General features: G+C 45.1%; 1 protein-coding gene across 3 annotated transcripts in view; it reads right to left on the reverse strand.

Moving 5' to 3' along the window:
* The window catches only part of UNK (unk zinc finger), a 90,191-nt gene that overhangs the window by 42,488 nt on the left and 24,776 nt on the right, over nt 1-22,927 (reverse strand). For all 3 annotated transcript variants that reach the window (XM_083353914.1, XM_083353913.1, XM_083353912.1), the window contains exons 2-9: nt 13,544-13,753; nt 11,286-11,462; nt 9,386-9,516; nt 9,134-9,269; nt 7,516-7,633; nt 5,335-5,419; nt 904-1,046; nt 116-163 (exon numbers count right to left, since the gene is read on the reverse strand). In XM_083353914.1, coding sequence (XP_083210040.1) covers nt 116-163; nt 904-1,046; nt 5,335-5,419; nt 7,516-7,633; nt 9,134-9,269; nt 9,386-9,516; nt 11,286-11,462; nt 13,544-13,753 — 1,048 coding nt within the window. The remainder of the gene's footprint in view (nt 1-115; nt 164-903; nt 1,047-5,334; nt 5,420-7,515; nt 7,634-9,133; nt 9,270-9,385; nt 9,517-11,285; nt 11,463-13,543; nt 13,754-22,927) is intronic.

Here is a 22,927-nt window from a genome sequence, read left to right on the forward strand (position 1 = left end):
ATATGTCCTGCTTCTGCTTCAGAGAACAGGCAATTTGGAGATGCTTATCACAATAATGGAGCGAACACGTTCCCCAATTCAAAATAATGCCTCTTCCCCTAGAGAGAATACTTACTGTAGCAGAAGTAGGGCTAGTTGGTAGAGTTCCTGGTTTATTCCATACCTACAGTGCAAAGATAAGTGAAACATATCATATGTGACATGGGCTACAGATTTCTGGGAGACACACAGGTTTACTTGCTTGGACATATTTTTAATTAAAATAAGCTTTATTTTTTTCTGTCAGCTATATTACATATACAGTATGTGTCACATTACAATACAAATTTGGACTGAGATAGGTGTAAGATCTCATGCAGTATTATAACCTACTCTTCAAAATCCCCCAAAGTGAAAACTTATGCTTGGTAGTAGCAATTCCGCTTCTAAGAATTGGTTGGATTTATTAAATTGAAAAGTGGCAAGATTCTGTTGAACTAGAACTAACGTATAATTTGTGCAATTTAAATGCTACAAAGATGCTGAAGCTAGCTCTGAACCTGTAATCCTAAACTTTATCTATGACAGGTGTATCCAACTTGTGGGCCATGAGCCACATGCAGCTCTAGACAGCTAATAATGCGGCCTCACAAGATCATAAACTTTTAAGATTGTGTGCTATTTATATACAGTACTATATTATATGTTTCATTTGCATCCCAAGATAATTCCGCTTCACTCAGTGTGGCCCAGGCAAGCCAAAAGGTTGGACACCCATGATGTAGGAGCAGTTGCCATTATTCACAAAGACAAGCTCAAGCTTTTGGGATCAAAAAAAGGGTCAGCAATGTTCTTTAAGAACTTATTTAGAGAGAACTGCAGTATCACATGCTCAGTGAGGAATTATGTAACAATTTCACATACATTGCTAAGGTCTGGGGCTTGTGGACTAGAAGGGCTGACAGGAACAGAATCGCCTGCTGCTGAGGGCATGTACATTACAGGGCCAGTTTGCGTTGGGCTAGAGACAGCAGATGTTGGCTGTAAATCTTCACTAAGTGGAGGTTCTATAAGAAACAGAACAAAACAAACCACACGATAAATGCAGTTACAAAAATGGTTTCACAAACAACCCTATAAGAGCAAAGGTTAAACAATGTCCAGCACCAGTTCTAAGGGCTAATCTTCCAGCTGCAGCAATCTACAAACCACTATGGAAAAACAAGAAGGCATCGTAAGACTAAGGCAGAGAATGGAACAGCTTCCTTTGTTTCTATACCGCCAGTCTTAAAGAATAGCAGATACATATTCATAGTAGCTGTTTCAATTAGGCTTTATTGCTGCCCTAGTTTATTACACTTAAGATTATTTATTCAACTACCGTATATACTTGAGTATAAGCCGACTCGAGTATAAGCCGAGACCCCTAATTTTACCCCCAAAAACTGGAAAAAGTTCTTGACTCAAGTATAAGCCGAGGCTGGGATCCGCCCGAGTGGCTTTCAGCACTGGAGAAAATGCAAAATCGCTCGAGACCAAACTCGAAGGAATCAGCTGCCGGTGGGAGCGAGGCGATCCGTGCGGTCCCGTGACAGCCAGTCGGGCAAGCAACGTGAAGAGCGGCAGGGCTTTATTTTTGCACCGTGGAGCTCCCCCTCCCCCTCCCCCTCCTCCCAAACTCCCCCTCTCTCCCCCTTCCCCCCACTTCCCAGAGCTGAATACAGGGTATTAACCGGCGGCGGAGGCTTGCAGAATGGTGGATCGAGCCTCTGTTGCCGGCGGCTGGATCCGCGCTCCGCAAGCCTCTGCTGCCGGTGGAGGCTGGATCCGTGCTCCACAAGCCTCTGCCGCCGGCTGGATTCGCGCTCCGCAAGCCTCTGCCGCCGGCGGAGGCTGGATCCGCGCTCCACAAGCCTCTGCCACCGGCGGAGGCTGGATCCGTGCTCCACAAGCCTCTGCCGCCGGCTGGATCCGCGCCCTGCCACCGGCAGAGGCTTGCGGAGCGCGGATCCAGCCTCCGCCGGCGGCAGAGGCTTGCGGAGCGCGGATCCAGTGGGGGGGAAAAGCCCTTTAGCAGGATTTGCCTGCATGCCGGCGGAGGCTGGATCCGCGCTCCGCAAGCCTCTGCCGCCGGCGGAGGCTGGATCCGTGCTCCACAAGCCTCTGCCGCCGGCTGGATCCGCGCCCTGCCGCCGGCAGAGGCTTGCGGAGCGCGGATCCAGCCTCCGCCGGCGGCAGAGGCTTGCGGAGCGCGGATCCAGCCTCTGCCGCCGGCGGAGGTCTAGGGGTAGTAGGGGGGGGCTCGTGGACATAGATGGGCTCACGTGGAAGCCAAGCAGCCCTCCCAAATCTGGGCTTCTGGACGGAGCAGCCGGTGGTGCGTTTCAAAAAGCAGAAAAGTTGGATTTTGAACATTTCAGAGGCCGTGGGTCAAGCAGGCTACGCTTCCCCGGGCGCTGCAATGGCACCCGTATTCCCCGGCGAGTTTTCCCTACCTGGCCCCTGCAGAATCGTGGCGGCGCCCCTGGAGAAGCCTACCCCGAGGCTGCGGCCGATTTTTACTTCTCCAGGCCTCTGCCGCCCGTTTCTGTCTGACACACACACACACACACGCACGCACGAGGGGGAGAAACAACGCTCTAGGCGGCAGAGGCCTGGAGAAGGAAAAATCGGCCGCAGCCTCGGGTAGGCTTCTCCAGGGGCGCCGCCGCGATTCTGCAGGGGCCAGGTAGGGAAAACTCGGCGGGGAAAACGAGTGCCGTTGCAGCGCCCAGCGAGTTTAAAAGCAGCGGGTGCAGATGCCTGAACAAAAGAGGAAACTCGGTTGAACTCTTCATCTCCCTGTCTGCCTTATCTGGTCTTTCAAGAGGAGGGTATTCCTTTCACTTCTTGAACTTTCCCAAAGACTTGCAAACTTTTCCAACCATTATTTCCAAGGATCTTTGATTTTTATTTTTCCCCTTGCAACCTAGAGGAAAAGGAAGGTGAGCTGTTGATCTAAGTTTCTCTCTTCTTCCTTTGTAATTAAACTGGAAGTTTTACGTGTGGAAGGGGTAATCTGATTTTTCCTTCTCCAGGCCTCTGCCGCCCAGAGCGTTGTTTCTCCCCCTCGTGCATGCGTGTGTGTGTGTGTGTCAGACAGAAACGGGCGGCAGAGGCCTGGAGAAGGAAAAATCGTCCGCAGCCTCGGGGTAGGCTTCTCCAGGGGCGCCGCCACGATTCTGCGGGGGCCAGGTAGGGAAAACTCGCCGGGGAAAACGGGTGCCGTTGCAGCGCCCGGGGAAGCGTAGCCTGCTTGACCCATGGCCTCTGAAATGTTCAAAATCCAACTTTTCTGCTTTTTGAAACGCACCACCGGCTGCTCCGTCCAGAAGCCCAGATTCGGGAGGGCTGCTTGGCTTCCACTTGAGCCCATCTATGTCCGCGAGCCCCCCCCCCACTACCCCTAGACCTCAGCCTCGGTCCCCTGTCTGACCCGGAGGAGTATTTTTTTAAAAAAAACTTCCATCGGGATTTGTTCCTGGAGTTTAAATCCTTGCAGTCCGAAGCAAGAGAGAAAGCCGCGACCTCCTCCTGCGGGAGATTCTCTGCCGGCTCCGAAGAGCTCGACCACCAACGCCGGGGCGGCAGAGGCTTGCAGGGCTGGCAGAGGTGGCGGCAGTCCAGCGTTGTTTCTCCCCCTCGTGCTCCCCCTCGTGCGTGTGTGTGTGTGTGTGTGTGTGTGTGTGTGTGTCAGACCCGCAGGAATGGCTAGTAAAGGTGGCGGCAGTCCGGCATTTGCGTTTCTCTGTGTGTCAAGCCCCGTGGGCTCGACACACAGGAAGGGGGGGAATGCCGGAATGCCGCTTCCCTACCAGCAATTCCCGTGGGTCTGACACACACACGCACGCACGAGGGGGAGAAACAACGCTGGACTGCCGCCAGCTCTGCAAGGCTCTGCCGCTCCCTTCTCTCAGCAGCCTGTTCCGAACGAAGGGACAGTTCTTTTTTTTTTGTTCACTGGAGTATAAGCCGAAGTGGGTTTTTTCAGCCCGAAAAGTGGGCTGAAAAATTCGGCTTATACTCAAGTATATACGGTATATTCCACCTTTCTCACTAAATGGCCTTCAAGACGACTACTAATAAAATGTAAACATTTTAAATAATCATTAACTAAATCAGATTGAAAAGGTCTGACTTTAATATAAAAACAGCTTCATACTGAAATAAAAAGGTAATCAACCCTGAAATTATGTATGTTTTCAAAAATTAGACAGTTTTATTTATGACCAAATAATAATTGATCTTTCAATGGGGACATAACATGACCACAGAACTGGTTACCAGTTAGTAAACTGTTTATTTCTTTTTGAGTTTAAAAATAGTTGAAACCTCAAAACACAAGCCCTATCTGTCGTTCTTTCATGAGACCTTGGCTTTGCATATATTACACCATAGCTTGTTTGAAAAGGCCGACAAACTTTATCCTACTCTCAGTACAAAAGGTTGACAGGAAGAGGCCTAATCTGAAAATCATGGATGTACAATATTTTGAAATTCTGGCATATGGGGTGTACAAAAAGCGATGCACATTTAGGAGTGGAAAAAAAAACATCCATGTCTATGATGGCAAGTAGGTGTTCAGGGAGTAACCTCTTGAAGGTTTGTGCTTCTGTTCCAGGTTTTTCTGTCTCAAGCGATTATCCTTGTTAAAAAGGAAAGAAAAAAAACCCAGACAATATAAACAGTGACTGAATAATAATATCTGGATGCTCTAGGCCAGGGGTAGGCAACCTCAGCTCTTTTATGACTGTTGAAGTCCATGAGTCATAAAAGAGTCGAGGTTGCCTACCCCTGCTCTAGGCATTTCTAAAAGCAACTGTGGATATGTTCATTGTGGGGAAGCAGTCAGTGTCAAAAGTTTTTTTAAAAAATTGCACTTTTTTCTTCATCATGCCCTTGTTTTATAGTTGAAGGAAGAGCATGACAAACAATATAGCAAAAAAAACTGTCCCCTTTTGTTCCATCAGAATTAGATCATACCAATAGCAAATTACAACTTGAAAATAAGTAGTACACAGTAGCATTCACAGTATCTTTAACTAAGCCACTGGGTGTCACTTCTGCTTTGAGAACAAAGCGCAGGGCTATCAACCATTTCTAAAAAAATATATGCAGTTTGACATAAAATTCACTATATATTATTTTCGGGGGTTTCCCCCCCCCTATGTGACTAATTATGGGGGAGGAAGGAAGTTTGGTTGCTTAAAATTCTACTTGCCTTGTTTAATACAACAAGCAATGTTGTACTCTAAACAACACTCAGAATAACATTCAGTAGACAGATTATTGCTACATAAAGAGAAGACCACCTACGTTCTACATGTGCAAAGGCACAAAAGGGTCCCCTGGGACAGCTGCCAGACTGCTGCATATCATTACATTTTGTTGATTTGTAGATCTGGGAAAAATACAAATAAAAAGAAAGTTGGGACAAGATGAAGCTGCTCAAACTCAGCTGCTTATGATGTTAGAAAGAGAGAAATGTATTAAGAAGTACAATAGATAGTTTGACGTTTCGGTTGCACATTAAATGTAGACTGAATAAATCTGTGGAGATTGAGGCTACGTTGGGTCTTTGAAGAGCATGCTGGGATGGGCAGCATCCCCCCCCAAAAAATAGTTAGATCTAAAACAAATATAATTTTAATTTCATATAATTTAATTAACTCAGTCAGTTAGATATGGATAATATGACTCCAATAATTTGTCCTGCCTGCCGTTCCAAAAAAGAACCAGTAGTAGTGTAATGGTTTAAGGCCCCAGGCTAGAAACTGAATGACTGTGAGTTCTAGTCTAATTAGTTCTAGCTAATTGGGTGATCGTGGAGCAGTCACTCTCCCTCAGCTCTAAGAAGCTGGCAATGGCAAACTACTTCTAAAAATATTGCTAGGAAAATTGCAGGGATTTATCCAGGCAGTCTCCAGGAACCAAAGACTAATTTGGAGGCAAAAAAAAAAATCATTCTAAAAATAGAAATTCGAGGATTCCGGTGGACTGAGGGCTGCATCTAATCCTGAACCTCAGCCTATGCTTGGAATTAATATCTGCAGAATTGTACTTTAGATCTTTAAAGAACTATTTCCAGTGAGGCACACATATACATAACAAATGGGCAGAATTATAGCATAATCTATTCTTATTCACACAGAACCTCTAACGGCTTACCCTTAAATGTGCATATAGGACTGTAGTATTAATTATCTTTGCAATTTACTCAAAGATTCTCCCATCAAATGGAGCTATCCAGGAACCCTACTTCAGTTTAGGCAATGCATTTTCAGCAAAAGAAGTAATTCGGAAGAAAACGTTTCAACTACATGGAAATCAATCCAGAGGCACTGCCCCACCAATTGCTAGCCACATCCTCCTGGCACTTCCACATATGGCTTTGGCACAGTTCCTATACGTCACTATGATCCCATGCCATCTTCCTTCCGGGACAGCTGAGCGGATTATTTTTTGACTCCTTGTGAGACATTTCACACCACAAACTTTGTTTTCAATTGCTGGAATTTTGTGGCCTTTGGAAAGCTGTTTTCCATCAGCCAAACTTTGCTTCAATCTGCCTTGTCCTCCTTAACTTGGAATCCTCTAGTACATTTCAGAAGCCCCCTGATCAGAAAGCCCAATCTTAAATCTTTCTAGTGAGTTTCTAAGCAATTTCACAATCTCTAAACAACAGAAAGGCTTGTAAACAAGATGCACTAGATTTGCATTTTATATATTATTGCATCTATACATTATAATTCCAAACACACAATAAAACATTCATATATAAAACAGAACAAAATTAAAATCAAAACCCAACTCATTGTAGGGGGCCTCATTTCATAGCCTGGGAAGCACACAAGAGAAAACTTTTCCCTGACAGTAAAGCCTCTGTATCTTCATGAGGTTACAGAACACCTCAGTCTCGGAGTCTAGCTTTCTTCTCCTTAACCAAAGTGTTTCCTTATTAAGAGCGCCTCCGTCTTCTGGATTTAACTTCAGTTTGTTCTCTGTCATCATGCAGTCTATTATCAAAATGAGCAAACTTCAAAGAGACCGACTGCATCTTGGAATTAGAAGGTAGAGAGCAATTGAGCAGGTTGTCATCAGTGGAGCAAGTTGTCATCCACACATTCCTGCTGTGATGAGTTCCTTCTGGAGTTTCGTGTAGCTTTAAACAGCACAGGAGGACAAGCCAAGTCCTATGGGGCACTATACACCAGCATCCTAGGAGGTCAACCCATAGTTCCCCCCCGCTGCACCTTCTGGCAAGAAGGACCAAAACTGCTGCAGAGCAGTGTTTCCAAGGCCCAATTTTGCCAGGTGCTATCCAAAGCCATCAAGAAGACAGACAGATGTATTCCCTCAACTAGTTTCTGGTGTAAATCATCTTCCGAGACAACCAAAACAGTAATTAGCCTGAGTATTGTGTAGTTTATCATCTTCAGTAAATTGTGTCATCTCTGCATTTATCTATGTAGATGACCAACAAGGAAGAGTCTTTACCTCTGGGTGAAACTGTTGCTCTGTGCGGGTGTGACAGTACTGGCATGCATCTCCATTGTCACACTTACTAGGATCTCCCCACTCATCTCCATGTTTCACGCTAGGGCATGGGGAGGATCTGTAGCGATAAGTAGAAAAAGAACGAGTTAGAAAGTCATATAATTTTTGAGCCAAACAGAGAAACCGTATCTACAATAGTTGTATAGCTTAATTTCTGACACTGAGTACCTTTAATGTTTGCTAGTCTTCCTCAAGAAGGACAAATTGCATTTTATCAAACAACGCTAATACAAATCACTTCTATTTAATTCAAATTGGTCAAGGACAAGTAGATTATAGTGCTTAACGTTTAGAAAAGGAAAGCTTGTGGCAGCAGGAACATAAGCAGAGGAGATAAATAACTGCTAATCAGCATATGATTAGAAAATATGTTTTTTCTTGAAATACACTTCTCAGAAAGGTGCTGCTTCAAAAAGTCTTCACTCTGAGGCCATTCGGTTTCCAGTATTCATGAGGAAACAATATTCTGAACATCATAACAGAACAGCTGCATCTCAGTAAGTATTCCCTGATTAATTCTTAGAATATAACTCCATTTTTTTAAAAAAAAATTCCATTTATATCCCGCCCTTCTCCGAAGACTCAGGGTGGCTTACAAGCTTAGCAGTAGCCTTCATTCTATGTATATGCCTGCTTATTAGGGCTTTCACACCCCCCCCAAGTGGCATTATTACAAAGTCAGCTTAATTGCCCCCAACAATCTGGGTCCTCATTTTACCTACCTCCGAAGGATGGAAGGCTGAGTCAATGTGGCAATAGGCTGAAAACTACAATATGAGAAATCCCCTCATACTACAGAAAGCCACCAACTTATATGCAAACTTATTTTGCAACAAGGATTACCGTATATACTTGAGTATAAGCCGACTCGAGTATAAGCCGAGACCCCCAATTTCACCCCCAAAAACTGGGAAAAATTGTTGACTCAAGTATAAGCCGATCCGCCGTTCTGCAAGCCTCCGCCACCGGCGGAGGCTGGATCCGCGCTCTGCAAGGCTGCTTCTTTCCGCAGCGGAAAGAAGCAGGCAGGCTGCTTCTTTCCGCTGCGGAAAGAAGCAGGCAGGCAGGGTGCGGAGGTCCGGAGACCTGCCGACGTTTGGGGAGGTTTGCGCGCGCACCTCCCCAAACTTCGTCAGGTCTCCGGACGGCGGTGGCTTGGGAGAGGTGCGCGCGATCCCGGAAGCACCAAAGCCTCGGCCGCGCACAAGTCCTCGGTAAGTTTTTTTTGTTGACTGGAGTATAAGCCAAAGTGGAATTTTTCAGCCCAAAAAGTGGGCTGAAAAATTCGGCTTATACTCAAGTATATACGGTATTTTCTTTTTCATGCTGACATCGTAATAGAGCGCAACAGGCTTAAAGCACACGCACCCTAACCCTTACTTATGGTAGCATTTACACCGATGTAATTCTGATCTCGTGAATTAACTACTTAATGTGAAATACTATCTTCCCACCATGATTGATGTATTTATTACACTGAGATTAGAGTAAAGTTACTATCCAAACGAAGGAAACGTCAAGTCTTGGCCCTTTAGAACCAGGTTTTGAAGCACTGTACCTGTATTTGTGTTTTCTAGGGCTCCTTCTTCTATCTTTGCTATTATGATAATAAGGGCAGGCATAACCTTGGCGACAGAGGCGTGGGGGCTTCTTACATTGTTCTGTTTTGTAGTTTCCCAAAACGTAAGTTGTGTCTGTGAATATAAGTATGATTAATTAATTAAAATCCTAAGCACACTTATTTCTATGCAAGGCTGCTTTTTTTAAGCCTAATTGGATTCAGTTCTGTGTCAAACCCCAAGGAACTTACCTTGCCACCTTGGCTCTTCACTGAGTATTTTCTCTATCATAGCATGGCTAGCGGCAACTGCAGACTGACCTTCTATGCCACTTTCTGATGTGGTCTGACCATTCTGCAAAGCTTCCATGGCCTGAAGCTCCCTTAGGGAACATAGATAAATTAGCAATATGCAGGTACAGATACTTAAAGAAAAACATATGTGCCTATCGGCTTTTTGAAAAAAAAATCTTTCTAATAATATTGAGAATCCTACTAAAAGCTGGGATAAAAGGCAGCCCAGGGGGAAAAAAAACCCCACCATCACCAAAATTTCAATGGAAAAGGGTGTGATTTGCAGAGCTTATAGTTCTTAACTGTTTCCCCTGATTTTATTTTCTCCCCTTGGGTATCTCCTCTCCCTCAGATCCCAGATGTCTGTTGGCTGCATCATGGAAGAAACAGTTGGATGAAGAGAATGAAAAAGGGTTAAGCATTTCTTCACAGATTAGAGATGCATGGGGGAGAAATGCTTAACCCTTTGGTTATTTGGTAATTTGGCTTCATTTACACATCTGCCTCAACCTAGTGCCAAAATGGTGTGCTGTTTGTTGAGTGTACTGTATATTCTTACCATGGAGCTTCTCTCTCAATGCGAACCTGTTGTTCTGGGGGGAAAAATGATGTTTTCCAATGGAAAACACATTACAATTTCCTACACATGCCTTAGGGCAGGGGTCCACAACCCCCGGTCCGTGGACCAGTACCGGGCCGCGGCATGCCAGCAACGGGTCTGCACAAACGAGCAAAGCCCCATCCACAGGATGCAGGCATCACACAAAACCACACCCCCTCCGGTCCACGGAAAAACCTCTCTCCACATAACTGGTCCCTGGTGTCCAAAAGGTTTGGGACCTCTGCCTTAGAGGTCTATAGCTCCATGGCCATTTTAAATTCGGCTGTTAAGAGAAAACAAAACAGGCGAAGCAATCAAAGCTGTTTTTTTCTTTTTTTAGGCTCAGGTAGTAACATATTCCATGAAGTTGCTATTCCTACTAGTAACCTCCACTGCTTAGTTTTTCTCCTCTCCAGTATCCAAGAGAAGAGGAAAAACTGCAGACAGTATGTCTCTTCCAGTAGGTGTAAAGACCTCTTGGAAAGGAAAAAAATCTAGAGAGACAGAGTTCCTCTGCCCTCTCTGCTCCACTCCCCTTTCCTGCACTCTCTCTTACCTCCAAGCTGCTTTTTATAGCAGTCCGCAACAGCCACAGAACTCCCTTCATGAGGGCAGAAACTTTGCTGCTCTCATTTTGAAGGTGCAGCAAGAAGGAAGCAGTGGTTTCTTGATCTGTATGTGTTCTTTCCCATCTCGAGAATGCGAGGAAAGCACACCAGGGGTGTGGGAAAAGCCCTACAACTCCCAGACCAGCACCTACTATGAGTTATCTAATTTGGCCATTACATATACTTTAGGTTGCTTACATTGTTTTTACAAATCCACCATTGCTTTTACTTTCTTTTGGTTGAAAGTTGATTCTTGTCAGGCATCTACAAAAGTATTTGCCTCAGAAAGAGGCTCAATATCTCTCTAGCTAACTTGCTATCACACCTATAGTCAGTGGAATGGTTGGATTTTATCTAAATTCTGTGATGTGGCACACCTTGGTTTGTATTAATTCCATTCACAATAGCCATTTTCATAAGGGTCTTTACCTAAAGTAATGGCCAAAGTCACCTTTCAATGCATAACAGTCCAAAAAGCACCTTTATTAGAATACTTGGATTAAACATCTTTTCTTAAAGAGACAGAGAAAAAAATCTAACGCAATCAATCTTCTAATGTTGACAAACTTCCAATTGATTAGCATTTTACATTCCAGGATTTCCATTTAGATTCAGCAAGTAAATATCACAGAATTTATTCCCTACCAACCTAATATCATAAACTGGAGAACGTAGGTCATGTGGCCCATGAGCAAAAGCACAATGAAGGCCATTCTTGGTGCAATTCCCTTTTGAATCCGTCTCATGGATGCAGATTCCAGTTTTGTAGTAGCGCAGATGATATCTCCGTTCTGTATCACCGGTAGTTCTATGCAGGAATGGACACCTAAGGGGGGGGGGGGAAGAAAGAGGTCACAGAAATTTAAAATCTCAAACATGCTTTCTAACAAAAAAAAATTCAAAATCCTTTTAGATGAACAGTCAACAGGGTTGAGAAATCCAGCATTTTTCCTTCTGAAAATAATTCCATTTGTAAATTAAGGACATGCAGTAAAACCTCGATAGTTGACCACCTCGTTACATTGACCACCTCCCTAAGTTAACCTAATTTTCATACACCAGACACACACTATATGTACACAATAGAAAGCCAATCTTCCTATATTGACCACCTCTGTAAGTTGTATCTTGGCAATCTGGACCTTGATAAATTACTCTCTATAACTTGACCAGCTGAGTCCGGTCTGCACCAAGGGCAAGAAAAGTGAAATGCAGAATTGGTAATAATGAATCTCTTTCAAGACGATTATCAAAGAATACAATATTTTTGACTTTGATTCGGCAGTAAAGACGATGACATCTTTAACGCTGACGAGTGTGGACTCTTTTTCAAGGCGATGCCTGACAGGAGCCTCATTGGGAGGGGTGACAAATGTAGGAGTGGAAAATTTTCTAAAGAACTTTTTAAGAGTTCTGCTGTGTGCTAGCTTAACTGGAGAGAAGCTCTATTTAAGGAGTGGACTGAGAAATGAAGAAGAAGAAATGGTCCATTCTCCTTGTAGTGGGCAATTGTCCTAGCCATCCCAAAGTGAACCATCTTACAAACATGAAACTGAATTTTTTTCCTCGAAACACTTCATCAAAAATTCAGCTGTTTGACCAAGGCATAATCAAAACATTCAAAATGCATTACTGAACCTAGCTTCTGCAGTGGGTCACTGCTAAAACACAAACCTATGGTCTGTTTGCTGAAGCAAAACCCTGACCCAGAAGCAATTTTCCAATCAGTATTGACTGAGGTACAACACCATGGAAAAGTGCTGGAAGCAACTGACAAACAGAAGAATTAAGTGAGGAGGACACAGAAATTGCAGATTCTGGGTATCCCCGAAAATAAGACCGGACTTTTTTTTTTCCCCTCCAAGAGGCACCAGGTCTTATTTTCGGGGTAGGCACTAACAGACTCAGCTGGTCCACTTCTTCTGGGGTTGAAGTTCTGCAGCTGCATTCGGGGCTGCATTTTGCAGTCAGGCCTTTCCAGAAGGCCTAAGCAGCTGAGTACCGAGCTATGGATTCAATCCATACCTTGGTACTCGGCTGCTGAGGTCTTGAAGAACCGAGGTATGGATTGAATCCATAGCTCAATTCTTGGCTGCACAGGCCTTCCGGAAAGCCCTGTGACTGAGAAATATAGGCCTGGCTGCAAAAGAGACCTCAGAAGAAGACGTGGCCTGGCAAGGAGAGGCCTGGCTATAAAGTAAGTGGGTGCAGGGCAGGTGGGGCAGCTCCACACCCCCATCCCTGCCCTAGCTTGATTTTTAGTTGTGTGCTTCGCCCCAAAACTAGGGCTTATTTTTGGGATAGGGCTTATATTAGGCCCAGTCCCCAAAATCAAACTAGGGCTTATTGTTGGTGTAGGCCTTACTTTCACGAAAACATGGTAGTCATTTTCCGCAGAAAAATGCCCAGGTATGCTGAGTGGTATAGAGAGAAACAGACTAAAATTGACTTTTTTTTTCCAGAAAAAATGATCACACTTTTATTTTGTGTAATACAGTATTGTATGAATGATTTTCCTGTACTTTCATTATGTATGTTTCTGTATGATATTCTATAATAAAAGCTATACAATAAAATGAGGCATGTATACATATTAGTATAGTTGTTCCATATGTTGACCACTTTCATTTAGTCTCTTGAGTGGTCAACTTTCAGAGGTTTTACTGTATATAAGGATACAATCCTCTAAACAATTACTTTATGATAAATCTCATTAATTTTTCTAGAATTACTCCAGAGCACAAAACTTTGAAATAAAGCCTTGACTTTGGGAGGAATCACAGCTTTTCCCATATTCTTGATAAGCTCTTCTGCAAGATTTTAAAAGCTGAATTGATGAATTTTCCTCTGTTAATGCAGGCTGGACTTTCCATCAGGTCAAATAAGAGACAGCCTTGAGTAACTTACTCATCTCCTTCAGGGCAGATCCCTGTGGTCTCATCATATTTGGTGCAGTAAATGTCAGGACTGTAGTTAAAGGTGCCATCCCGACGGCGGATAGATCGGCGGCGACGCTGGTTAACAAAGTGCCAATGGAAACACGTATAGGGCCTGTGCTGAGTACATTTGTGCTGCACAAACAGGGGACACTGCTCTGTGCGGAATTCCTTCAGGTATCTGCAAAGAGAAAGAGACTGGTTTGAGTTACAGCCAGAGAGCTCAACTGAATCCCACAACAGATTCACACCAAATCATTCTGCCCTTCTTGTTTTAAGTTTGAAATTTAAATATATTCACAAAAAAGCTGGGCAAACATATGGCAGGTGTGAATAAATTATTTATTCTCTTCTTAGCAATCAAAACTTCTTCCCCAATTTGGTGTATTTCCATTTGCCTTTTACTTCCCACAAGGAAACCAGTTGAGTTGAGCAACAAAACACTCAATTTAATTTCTACATTCTTGGATCTTGTTTCAAATGAGTTAAATTAGATTACCATCTTTGTGGCAGCTGCATGCTGTCAAATGGATATCAGAGCAAAAGAATCAAGAGATAAAGAAAAGGCAGATAGTTTATACAAACTTTCTGCATTAATTACTAATAAGTCTACAGTCTAAAGAAGTGGGAACTTTCACTGTATGAGAAGTGTAAGGAAAGGCATCAAGTATTTCTATCAGTTGAAGTTCTCACTGTCCTCCTAATGCTCAGGAGTATATTTTGCAGGTGCAGAAAAGAAGATGCCAGCAATGTAAACGCTGAGCATTTACTTTGGTGCCAGTGTTGAGTAGGGCATTCTGCAAACTGCCTGCCCTACCCTAGCTCAAGAATATGAAATGAGATTCAGAAGAAAGCAAGAAGATATTTTGATTTATTATAAGGAAAGGTAGATTAATTTTTAAAAACTACATGATAATGCTAGAAAAGGAAACTTCTGTGCCTGCTTTCATATTTCATTTGATATTCGTTTGTTAACCCCTGTTGCTTTCAGGCCTTTCCACTTACATTATGTAGTTTTGCTGGAAGGCAGTGAAGAAACTAGAGAAGTAAGAACTGATCCGAATGAGGTAGATGGCCCATAGCCTGAAATTCCATCTTATTTTAAGCCTCACAGGGAATCCCACACTTTTAGCAGAATGCCCGTATTTTAGACACAGTTCTATACAATTTTGCTTTGACAGGAATACATCTTTGTTCACTCAAAAACATTTTGATTTTCTTAGGAAACTGGGCAGGTTATTTAAAAAAAACAAAGTGTAAAACAATTGAAGAGGAGGCATTGCTTCAATGTTTATTAACATAACGTAAACTGAAGAATGTAAAAGCTCGAGTCCGTCTGCACTATTCTGATTCAATAATTCTGGATTCTCAAACACTTCTTATTAACACATGGCTTTTAAATGAATACAATTTAATTGCAAGCACTAAAAGGTTACAGATAGTCCTCGACTTAAGTCTATTCATTCAACGACAGGTCAAAGTTACAGCAGTACTGAAAAAGTGGGCTTAATGACTATTCCTTGAAATTCCAGCCATCACAAGTCATGCGATTGCGCACTCAGATGCTTGGCTCACGATTACATCGCAGCGAGCCACATCGTGTGATTGCCATTTGCCATCTTCCCATCTAGCTTCCCACAAGCAAAATCAATGGGAAAGCCAGCAGGGTAGTTTGCAAGTTGCCCTAGCAAGTTGCTCCCGCTGCTTTCTCTCCTGGTACTTCATAGCAACCCCGTCCATCCACACTCCATAGTGTACGTGTGCCTGCAGCACCACCTTGCTCTCCTGAATCCTTTGCTGACCCACGTGAGGTCACACCCAGCAGACTCTGCTGTCCCACCTGAGCCTCTGCCAGCCCCCCCCTGCAGCTTCTGCTGACCTGCCCGTGCTCTCTAGGGCCTGCCTGCAGCACCTCCACCTCTCCCATGGCACCTGCACCCTACCGCTGCTTTTTCCCCCACTAAACGGAGACGAGGTCTAGAGAGTGGTTGGAGATCCAGCCGATCCGAATCCGACCGATTGCAGTTAAGAACCTTTATAAGGTCTTATCTTGCGGCGATAAGAACGGCGAAGTCTAACTACTTTGCCGCCCTTGTCGCATCCGCAGATAATCGCCCAGCTGCCCTGTTTAGGGTGACTCGCTCCCTCCTTAACCAGGAGGTGAGAGAGGATCCCTTGCAGGGACGAGCCGAGGAGTTTAGTCATCATCTGGCGGACAAAATCGCTCGGATCCGGACCGGCCTGGACTCTGACTGGGCAGAGTCAGATGTGGAGGAATCAGGCGGTCTTGAGCATGTTATCTGGACTGAGTTCGACCCTGTTTCCCCTGATGATGTGGACAGGATCATGGGGAGACTGAGCTCCACCACCTGTTTGTTGGATCCGTGCCCCTCCTGGCTAGCTTATGCGGCTCGGGAGGGAACACGAGGCTGGTTCCATGCAGTAATAACTGCTTCTTTGAAGGAGGGTGTCTTCCCTGCCGCCCTGAAGGAGGCGGTGGTGAGACCCCTCCTCAAGAAGCCTGCTTTGGACCCGGCTGTTTTAAACAACTATCGTCCAGTCTCCAACCTTCGCTTTCTGGCGAAGGTTGTTGAGAGTGTGGTGGCGCATCAGCTCCCTCTGTTCCTGGAGGAAACTGATTATCTGGACCCGTACCAATCGGGTTTCAGGCCCGGACACAGCACGGAGACGGCATTGGTCGCGCTGGTGAATGATCTCTGGAGGGCTAGGGACAGGGGTTGCTCCTCTGTCCTGGTCCTATTAGATCTCTCAGCGGCTTTCGATACCATCGACCATGGTATCCTGCTGCGGCGTCTCAGGGGGTTGGGAGTGGGAGGCACCGTTCTACGGTGGTTCTCCTCCTACCTCCAGGGCCGCTCGCAGTCGGTGTTGACAGGAGGGCAGAGATCCGCCCCGAGGTCTCTCATTTGTGGAGTTCCTCAGGGGTCGGTTCTCTCGCCTCTCCTGTTCAACATCTACATGAAGCCGCTGGGCGAGATCATTCGTGGTTTTGGGGTGGGGTATCACCAGTACGCTGATGATACCCAACTTTTTCTTTCCACCCCGAACCAACCCAGTGATGCCCTCTCCGTGATGTCCCGGTGCCTGGAGGCGGTTCAGGTCTGGATGGGGAGAAACAGGCTTCGTCTCAATCCCGCCAAGACTGAGTGGCTGTGCATATCGGCGTCTCGGGTTAACCATGTTATTCCACCTCTAACGATGGGGGGTGAGGTGTTGCCCCCCGTTGATAGGGCTCGCAACTTGGGCGTCCTCCTGGATTCACGGCTCAATTTTGAAGATCATATAGGAGCCGTGACCAGGGGGGCTTTTGCACAGGTTCGCCTGGTGCGCCAGTTGCGTCCCTATTTGGACCGAGACGCCCTACGCACAGTCACTCATGCGCTTGTGACCTCCCGTTTGGACTACTGTAACGCTCTGTACATGGGGCTGCCCTTGAAGACCACTCGGAGGCTTCAACTGGTGCAGAATGCGGCCGCGCGAGTTGTAATGGGGGTTTCCCGATACTCCCATGTAACACCTCTACTCCGCGAGCTGCATTGGCTTCCGGTTGCCCTCCGGGTGAAATTCAAGGTGCTGGTTATCACCTATAAAGCCCTACATGGCCTGGGTCCGGGTTATTTGAGGGAACACCTGCTGCCGGCATCAAACGCCATTCGCCCAGTGCGCTCCCACAGGGAGGGTCTGCTCAGGGTTCCGCCGGTGAGAGATTGCCGGCGGGTGACACCCAGGGATAGGGCCTTCTCGGTGGGAGCGCCTGCCCTCTGGAACCAGCTGCCGGTGGAGCTGAGGACTGCCCCCGACCTCCAATCATTCCGCCGGGGCCTGAAGACCTGGCTCTTCGAGCTCTCGGGCCCAGACTGAGGAGGAAATTTTAATTTGGGGTTTTTTAACTGACTACAGGGTTAATTTAATATTTTTTAATTGGGTTTTTAATTTTTGTATTTTGGATTTTTAATTCCCTGTAAACCGCCCTGAGTCCTCAGGGAATAGGGCGGTATATAAATATATAACTAAATAAACAACCCACACAAGCTGGGGTTATGACAGCAACTGGGAGTGCCAGGATTGCTGTCATTAAGCGATGCAGTCACATGATGTTGTGCTTTACAACTGCTGTTGTAACTCAAGGATTACCTGTACTGTCAAAAATCAAGGGCTTTCTGAATGTACAGAGTTCTATAAACAGTTTTGTCTGCTCAACACAAGGGAACAGTTTTGTTTTTGAACATTTGGCTGCAGTCTGATATTCCACATTCATTATTCACCACCAGAATTAGAACATCTTTATTTGCAATGGTTTTTTATCAATACTAAATACATGTTTTTTTTAAAAGCATCTAAAATATTGCTTGAACTAAAGTAGGGAAACAAGCAAGCATATTGCAGTATTTACATCATGTAATAATTTATACTACCTTTATTGCAAATGAAAAATAATTCTTACATCAGCAACCTATTCCCAAAGGATTAACAAACTTTACATAGGAACAGCCAGTCAATAAAGCTCAACAGTGCAAATTAAGCTTGGACATCATCATCATGATCCAGGTCTAAATTTAAATAAGAAATAATGTATGTGTAAATATGGACATAACTAGAGGCATTACAAGATATGTTCACGGATGAGCTACTTCGTCCTAGAGTAAATAAATTAGTTAGTAAGGCTCCAAACCCCACCCAAATAAGACAACTTCCTTTAGACTCTTGATATGATTAAACATAACCAAATTATAAATCACAAAGCTAGTATGCCATTTCATATAATCAAATGACATAGCTTTAGCAAATGTGAACAGGAAAAAGGAAAATAATGTCAAACTATGTATCAGGTAAACTGCTTTCTATAGAAATCTAAACAAGATGTATGCAGTATTTGCAGAACTGTTCCATGTTTCTATATTCTAGTAGAACTATAGAGGCTCTTTGTTACAGGAGATTCATGGCAGAAGTAAGCAAGTGAGGAAAATAAGATCTCAGATTATAATGTTTTCCTTGCTGGTGCGCATATCTGGTTACAAATCTTTGTTCATTATTTATTCCATTATTTTAAAGTAGTAGATAAATATTTCAGTATGTTGTTTCTGAAGATACATGGCTTTATTAATTATTACATTTATATCCCTTACAATATATTAACGTTGGTGTTTAATGTCTGGGTTTTCATACTGCACTAGACCATGGTTTGTTAAGCTAGCTGAAGTGGCCTGAATTGCAAATAAACTTAGAAAATAAACTAGGAATGCATAACATATAGCTATCTGGGGACAACACTTAATTAACTTCTGAGGCAAAGCTGCAGTAAGATAGTTATATAAAGAAAGCAGAACCGCTTTCTGAATGAGAGTAGAAACGGGATTATTATTTTTTTGCCTGGAATTGGGATGGGGGTAATTGTAAAGCTTCTACTACAGTTCTTGCATACTTTTTGCCTCAAAATAGAGTGAGCTACCAATTTTTTGCAATTAAAGAGGGAAAAGAGTTTTCAGGACCACAAAGTAACAGCATTTCCAAATTGTATAAAGGCCTCATATTGTACTTTATGACAGGAATAAACATACCAGTGGCCGGGTCTACCCATTACTCTTAACCAAACAAAACAAACTTCATTATGGCTTAGTGCAATATACCACAACATTTAAAACAAGACTGTGGTCCTGCCTTTGATTTGGAAATGCAACTTCTGCTTGTTTGACTCAACAGTTTGAATACGGTATATTACCGTATATACTTGAGTATGAGCCGAATTTTTCAGCCCACTTTTTGGGCTGAAAAATTCCACTTCGGCTTATACTCCAGTCAACAAAAAAACTTACCGAGGACTTGTGCGCGGCCGAGGCTTTGGTGCTTCCGGGATCGCGCGCACCTCTCCCAAGCCACCGCCGTCCGAGACCTGCCGAAGTTTGGGGAGGTTTGGGGAGGTGCGCGCGCACCTCCCCAAACCTCGGCAGGTCTCCGTTCCTCCGCGCCCTGCCTGCCTGCTTCTTTCCGCAGCGGAAAGAAGCAGGCAGGCAGGGCGCAGAGGAACGGAGACCTGCCGACGTTTGGGGAGGTTTGGGCGCCTCCCCAAACCTCCCCAAACGTTGGCAGGTCTCCGTTCCTCCTGCAGACGTTTGGGGAGGTTTGGGCGCCTCCCCAAACCTCCCCAGGTCTCCGTTCCTCCTGCCGACGTTTGGGGAGGTTTGGGCGCCTCCCCAAACCTCCCCAGGTCTCCGTTCCTCCGCGCAGCCCTGCTGACGTTTGGGGAGGTTTGGGCGCCTCCCCAAACCTCCCCAGGTCTCCGTTCCTCCTGCCGACGTTTGGGGAGGTTTGGGCGCCTCCCCAAACCTCCCCAGGTCTCCGTTCCTCCTGCCGACGTTTGGGGAGGTTTGGGGAGGCGCCCAAACCTCCCCAAACGTCGGCAGGTCTGCGCGGAGGAACGGAGACCTGGGGAGGTTTGGGGAGGCGCCCAAACCTCCCCAAACTTCGGCAGGAGGAACGGAGACCTGGGGAGGTTTGGGGAGGCGCCCAAACCTCCCCAAACGTCGGCAGGAGGAACGGAGACCTGCCGACGTTTGGGGAGGTTTGGGGAGGCGCCCAAACCTCCCCAAACTTCGGAAGGAGGAACGGAGACCTGGGGAGGTTTGGGGAGGCGCCCAAACCTCCCCAAACATCGGCAGGTCTGCGCGGAGGAACGGAGACCTGGGGAGGTTTGGGGAGGCGCCCAAACCTCCCCAAACTTCGGCAGGTCTGCGCGGAGGAACGGAGACCTGGGGAGGTTTGGGGAGGCGCCCAAACCTCCCCAAACGTCGGCAGGAGGAACGGAGACCTGGGGAGGTTTGGGGAGGCGCCCAAACCTCCCCAAACTTCGGCAGGAGGAACGGAGACCTGGGGAGGTTTGGGGAGGCGCGCAAACCTCCCCAAACGTCGGCAGGTCTGCGCGGAGGAACGGAGACCTGGGGAGGTTTGGGGAAGCGCCCAAACCTCCCCAAACGTCGGCAGGTCTGCGCGGAGGAACGGAGACCTGGGGAGGTTTGGGGAGGCGCCCAAACCTCCCCAAACGTCGGCAGGTCTGCACGGAGGAACGGAGACCTGCCGACGTTTGGGGAGGTTTGGGGAGGCGCCCAAACCTCCCCAAACGTCGGCAGGAGGAACGGAGACCACGCGCAAGTCCTCGGTAAGCTCCGGGCGGTCACTTGCTTCGCGTCTCCTGAGGGAAGGGGGGGCGACTGGAACGGGCGTGTTTCCTCGCCTGCTGGGCGCCGCGATTTGCCCGGGGAACGCGCGGGCCCCGAATGGCAGCGTGGAGTGAGGAAGCGGACAGCCAGGGCTTCCCCGAGAGCCGCGGCCACACAGGGTATTCCTGTGTATTCAGGCTTGCAAAATGGCGGATCCAGCCTCCGCCGGCGGCGGAGGCTTGCAGAATGGCGGATCGGCTTATACTCGAGTCAACAACTTTTCCCAGTTTTTGGGGGTGAAATTGGGGTCTCGGCTTATACTCGAGTCGGCTTATACTCAAGTATATACGGTAATTTATTTTTAATTCAGGTAACTGAGCAATCTCTCTATTTAAGATTTATCTCCCAGTCTGATGGTCTAGTACTGGAATTCTAGAGTCTGGAATATGGAAATTTTCAGTCTGTATTTTAAGTAACTGAAAGTGAAATGAGTTTGATTTTCTTCATTTTCATATTTTGTGAATGCACCTGTGGGTGCACTTCATTTCTCCCTTAAAAATAATAACCAAACAAAGTGACAAGGCCTAGAATCACTAAGAGTTGTGTAATAATTTGTGTAATAATTTCAAGTGTAAAAGATTGTCCCCAAAGTAGCTATTTCTTCATCACAGTTTAAAGCTGCCATCAGGATGAATGTGTAATAGAATGTGTTATAGAAGTATCATGATAATTTGTTACAAGTCTATGTGTAAACCTGAAATTTATTTATATATGGGAAGAATCTACATTACATTTCTCAATATATTTCTAAGGCTTTTTCATACATATACATTTTACACAACTTTTTTTTCTTAAACTACAACTTGATCATATAAAAGGTAAAGGTAAAGTTTCCCCCGCACATGTGTGCTAGTCATTTCCGACTCTAGGGGCTGGTGCTCATCTCTGTTTCAAAGCCAAAGAGCCAGCGCTTGTCCGAGGACGTCTCCGTGGTCATGTGGCCGCCATGACTAGACGCCAAAGGTGCACGGAAGGCTGTAGTGGTCCCTATTTTTCTACTTGCATTTTTACGTGCTTTCGAACTGCTAGGTTGGCAGAAGCTGGGACAAGTAACAGGCGCTCACTCTGTTACGTGGCACTCGGGATTCGACCCGCCAAACTGCCGACCTTCTGATCGACAAGCTTAGCATCCTAACCCACTGAGCCACTGCGTCCCTCCTTGATCATATAAGCACGGTATAAAATATTTATACTACGTTTGCTCAGAATCAATTTAAGCAGTTTTTAAAAGCATCGTGGATACATAAAATGTAGCTTCTAATAGAAGAAGAAATGATATCATTTTTAATTGTCCCATCTTGCTAAATTAGTCATAAATAGTAAAACTTGCATAGCAATTTCAGGTCAGTAACTGCTTTTTTAAGTAGCCCGGGAGAGAAAAACCTGAACTGTGGGTCTGCCTCAGAGAATAAATCATAAAAGTCATCAAGTCTTCTACAGGAGGACTTGGGTCTTGTGCTTGACTTTTTATCAAAATCTTTCTAGTAATTTGCTTTATCTAACAAGCAAATATGTAGGTTAGGAAGAAAAAAGAATAAGTCTTCTGATGGCATGAAGACTGCTGAAAACAGACAAATCTCTAACAAGGTAGGAAAACGCCTAGATAGCAGCTCAAGGACAGCTTGAGACATTTGCTTTCAGTAAGAACCAAAATATTTTACTTTTTTGTAGAACATGGTGATAAGGAGAAACAAGTACATTCACTTGGTTGTGTGACCAACTTCAAAGAAAATACAGTAACTGGAAGTACCCTTTTACAAGGCGAACATTACTTGTGAATATGACAAGAGTGAAATACAACCTTGACAAGAGGATCATTAACATGCACCTTTATAGTAGTAACCAATGGCCATATCCATTCTCAACAAAATATAAATCTACCGTAACTAAAATACCAGACTAGGAAGATAAAATTCCAAGTGTTAATTGCTTCTGAACCAATGTTAAGTCTTATAAAAAAACAATTCAGAAGGCTGAAAAATCTACCCTTAATACCTCTTTCATTAGAAAAATTGATTCTAAGTTTTCAATGTGCAAATAGCCACAATAATCTAATTCTACTCCTTTATGTTTGAGATTCTAGTATCTTGGTTAAATGGAAATGTCAATATTAGCTACCC

The sequence above is a fragment of the Vipera ursinii genome (genome assembly GCF_947247035.1).
Source record: "Vipera ursinii genome assembly, chromosome: 2".
In the NCBI taxonomy this organism is placed as follows: domain Eukaryota; kingdom Metazoa; phylum Chordata; class Lepidosauria; order Squamata; family Viperidae; genus Vipera; species Vipera ursinii.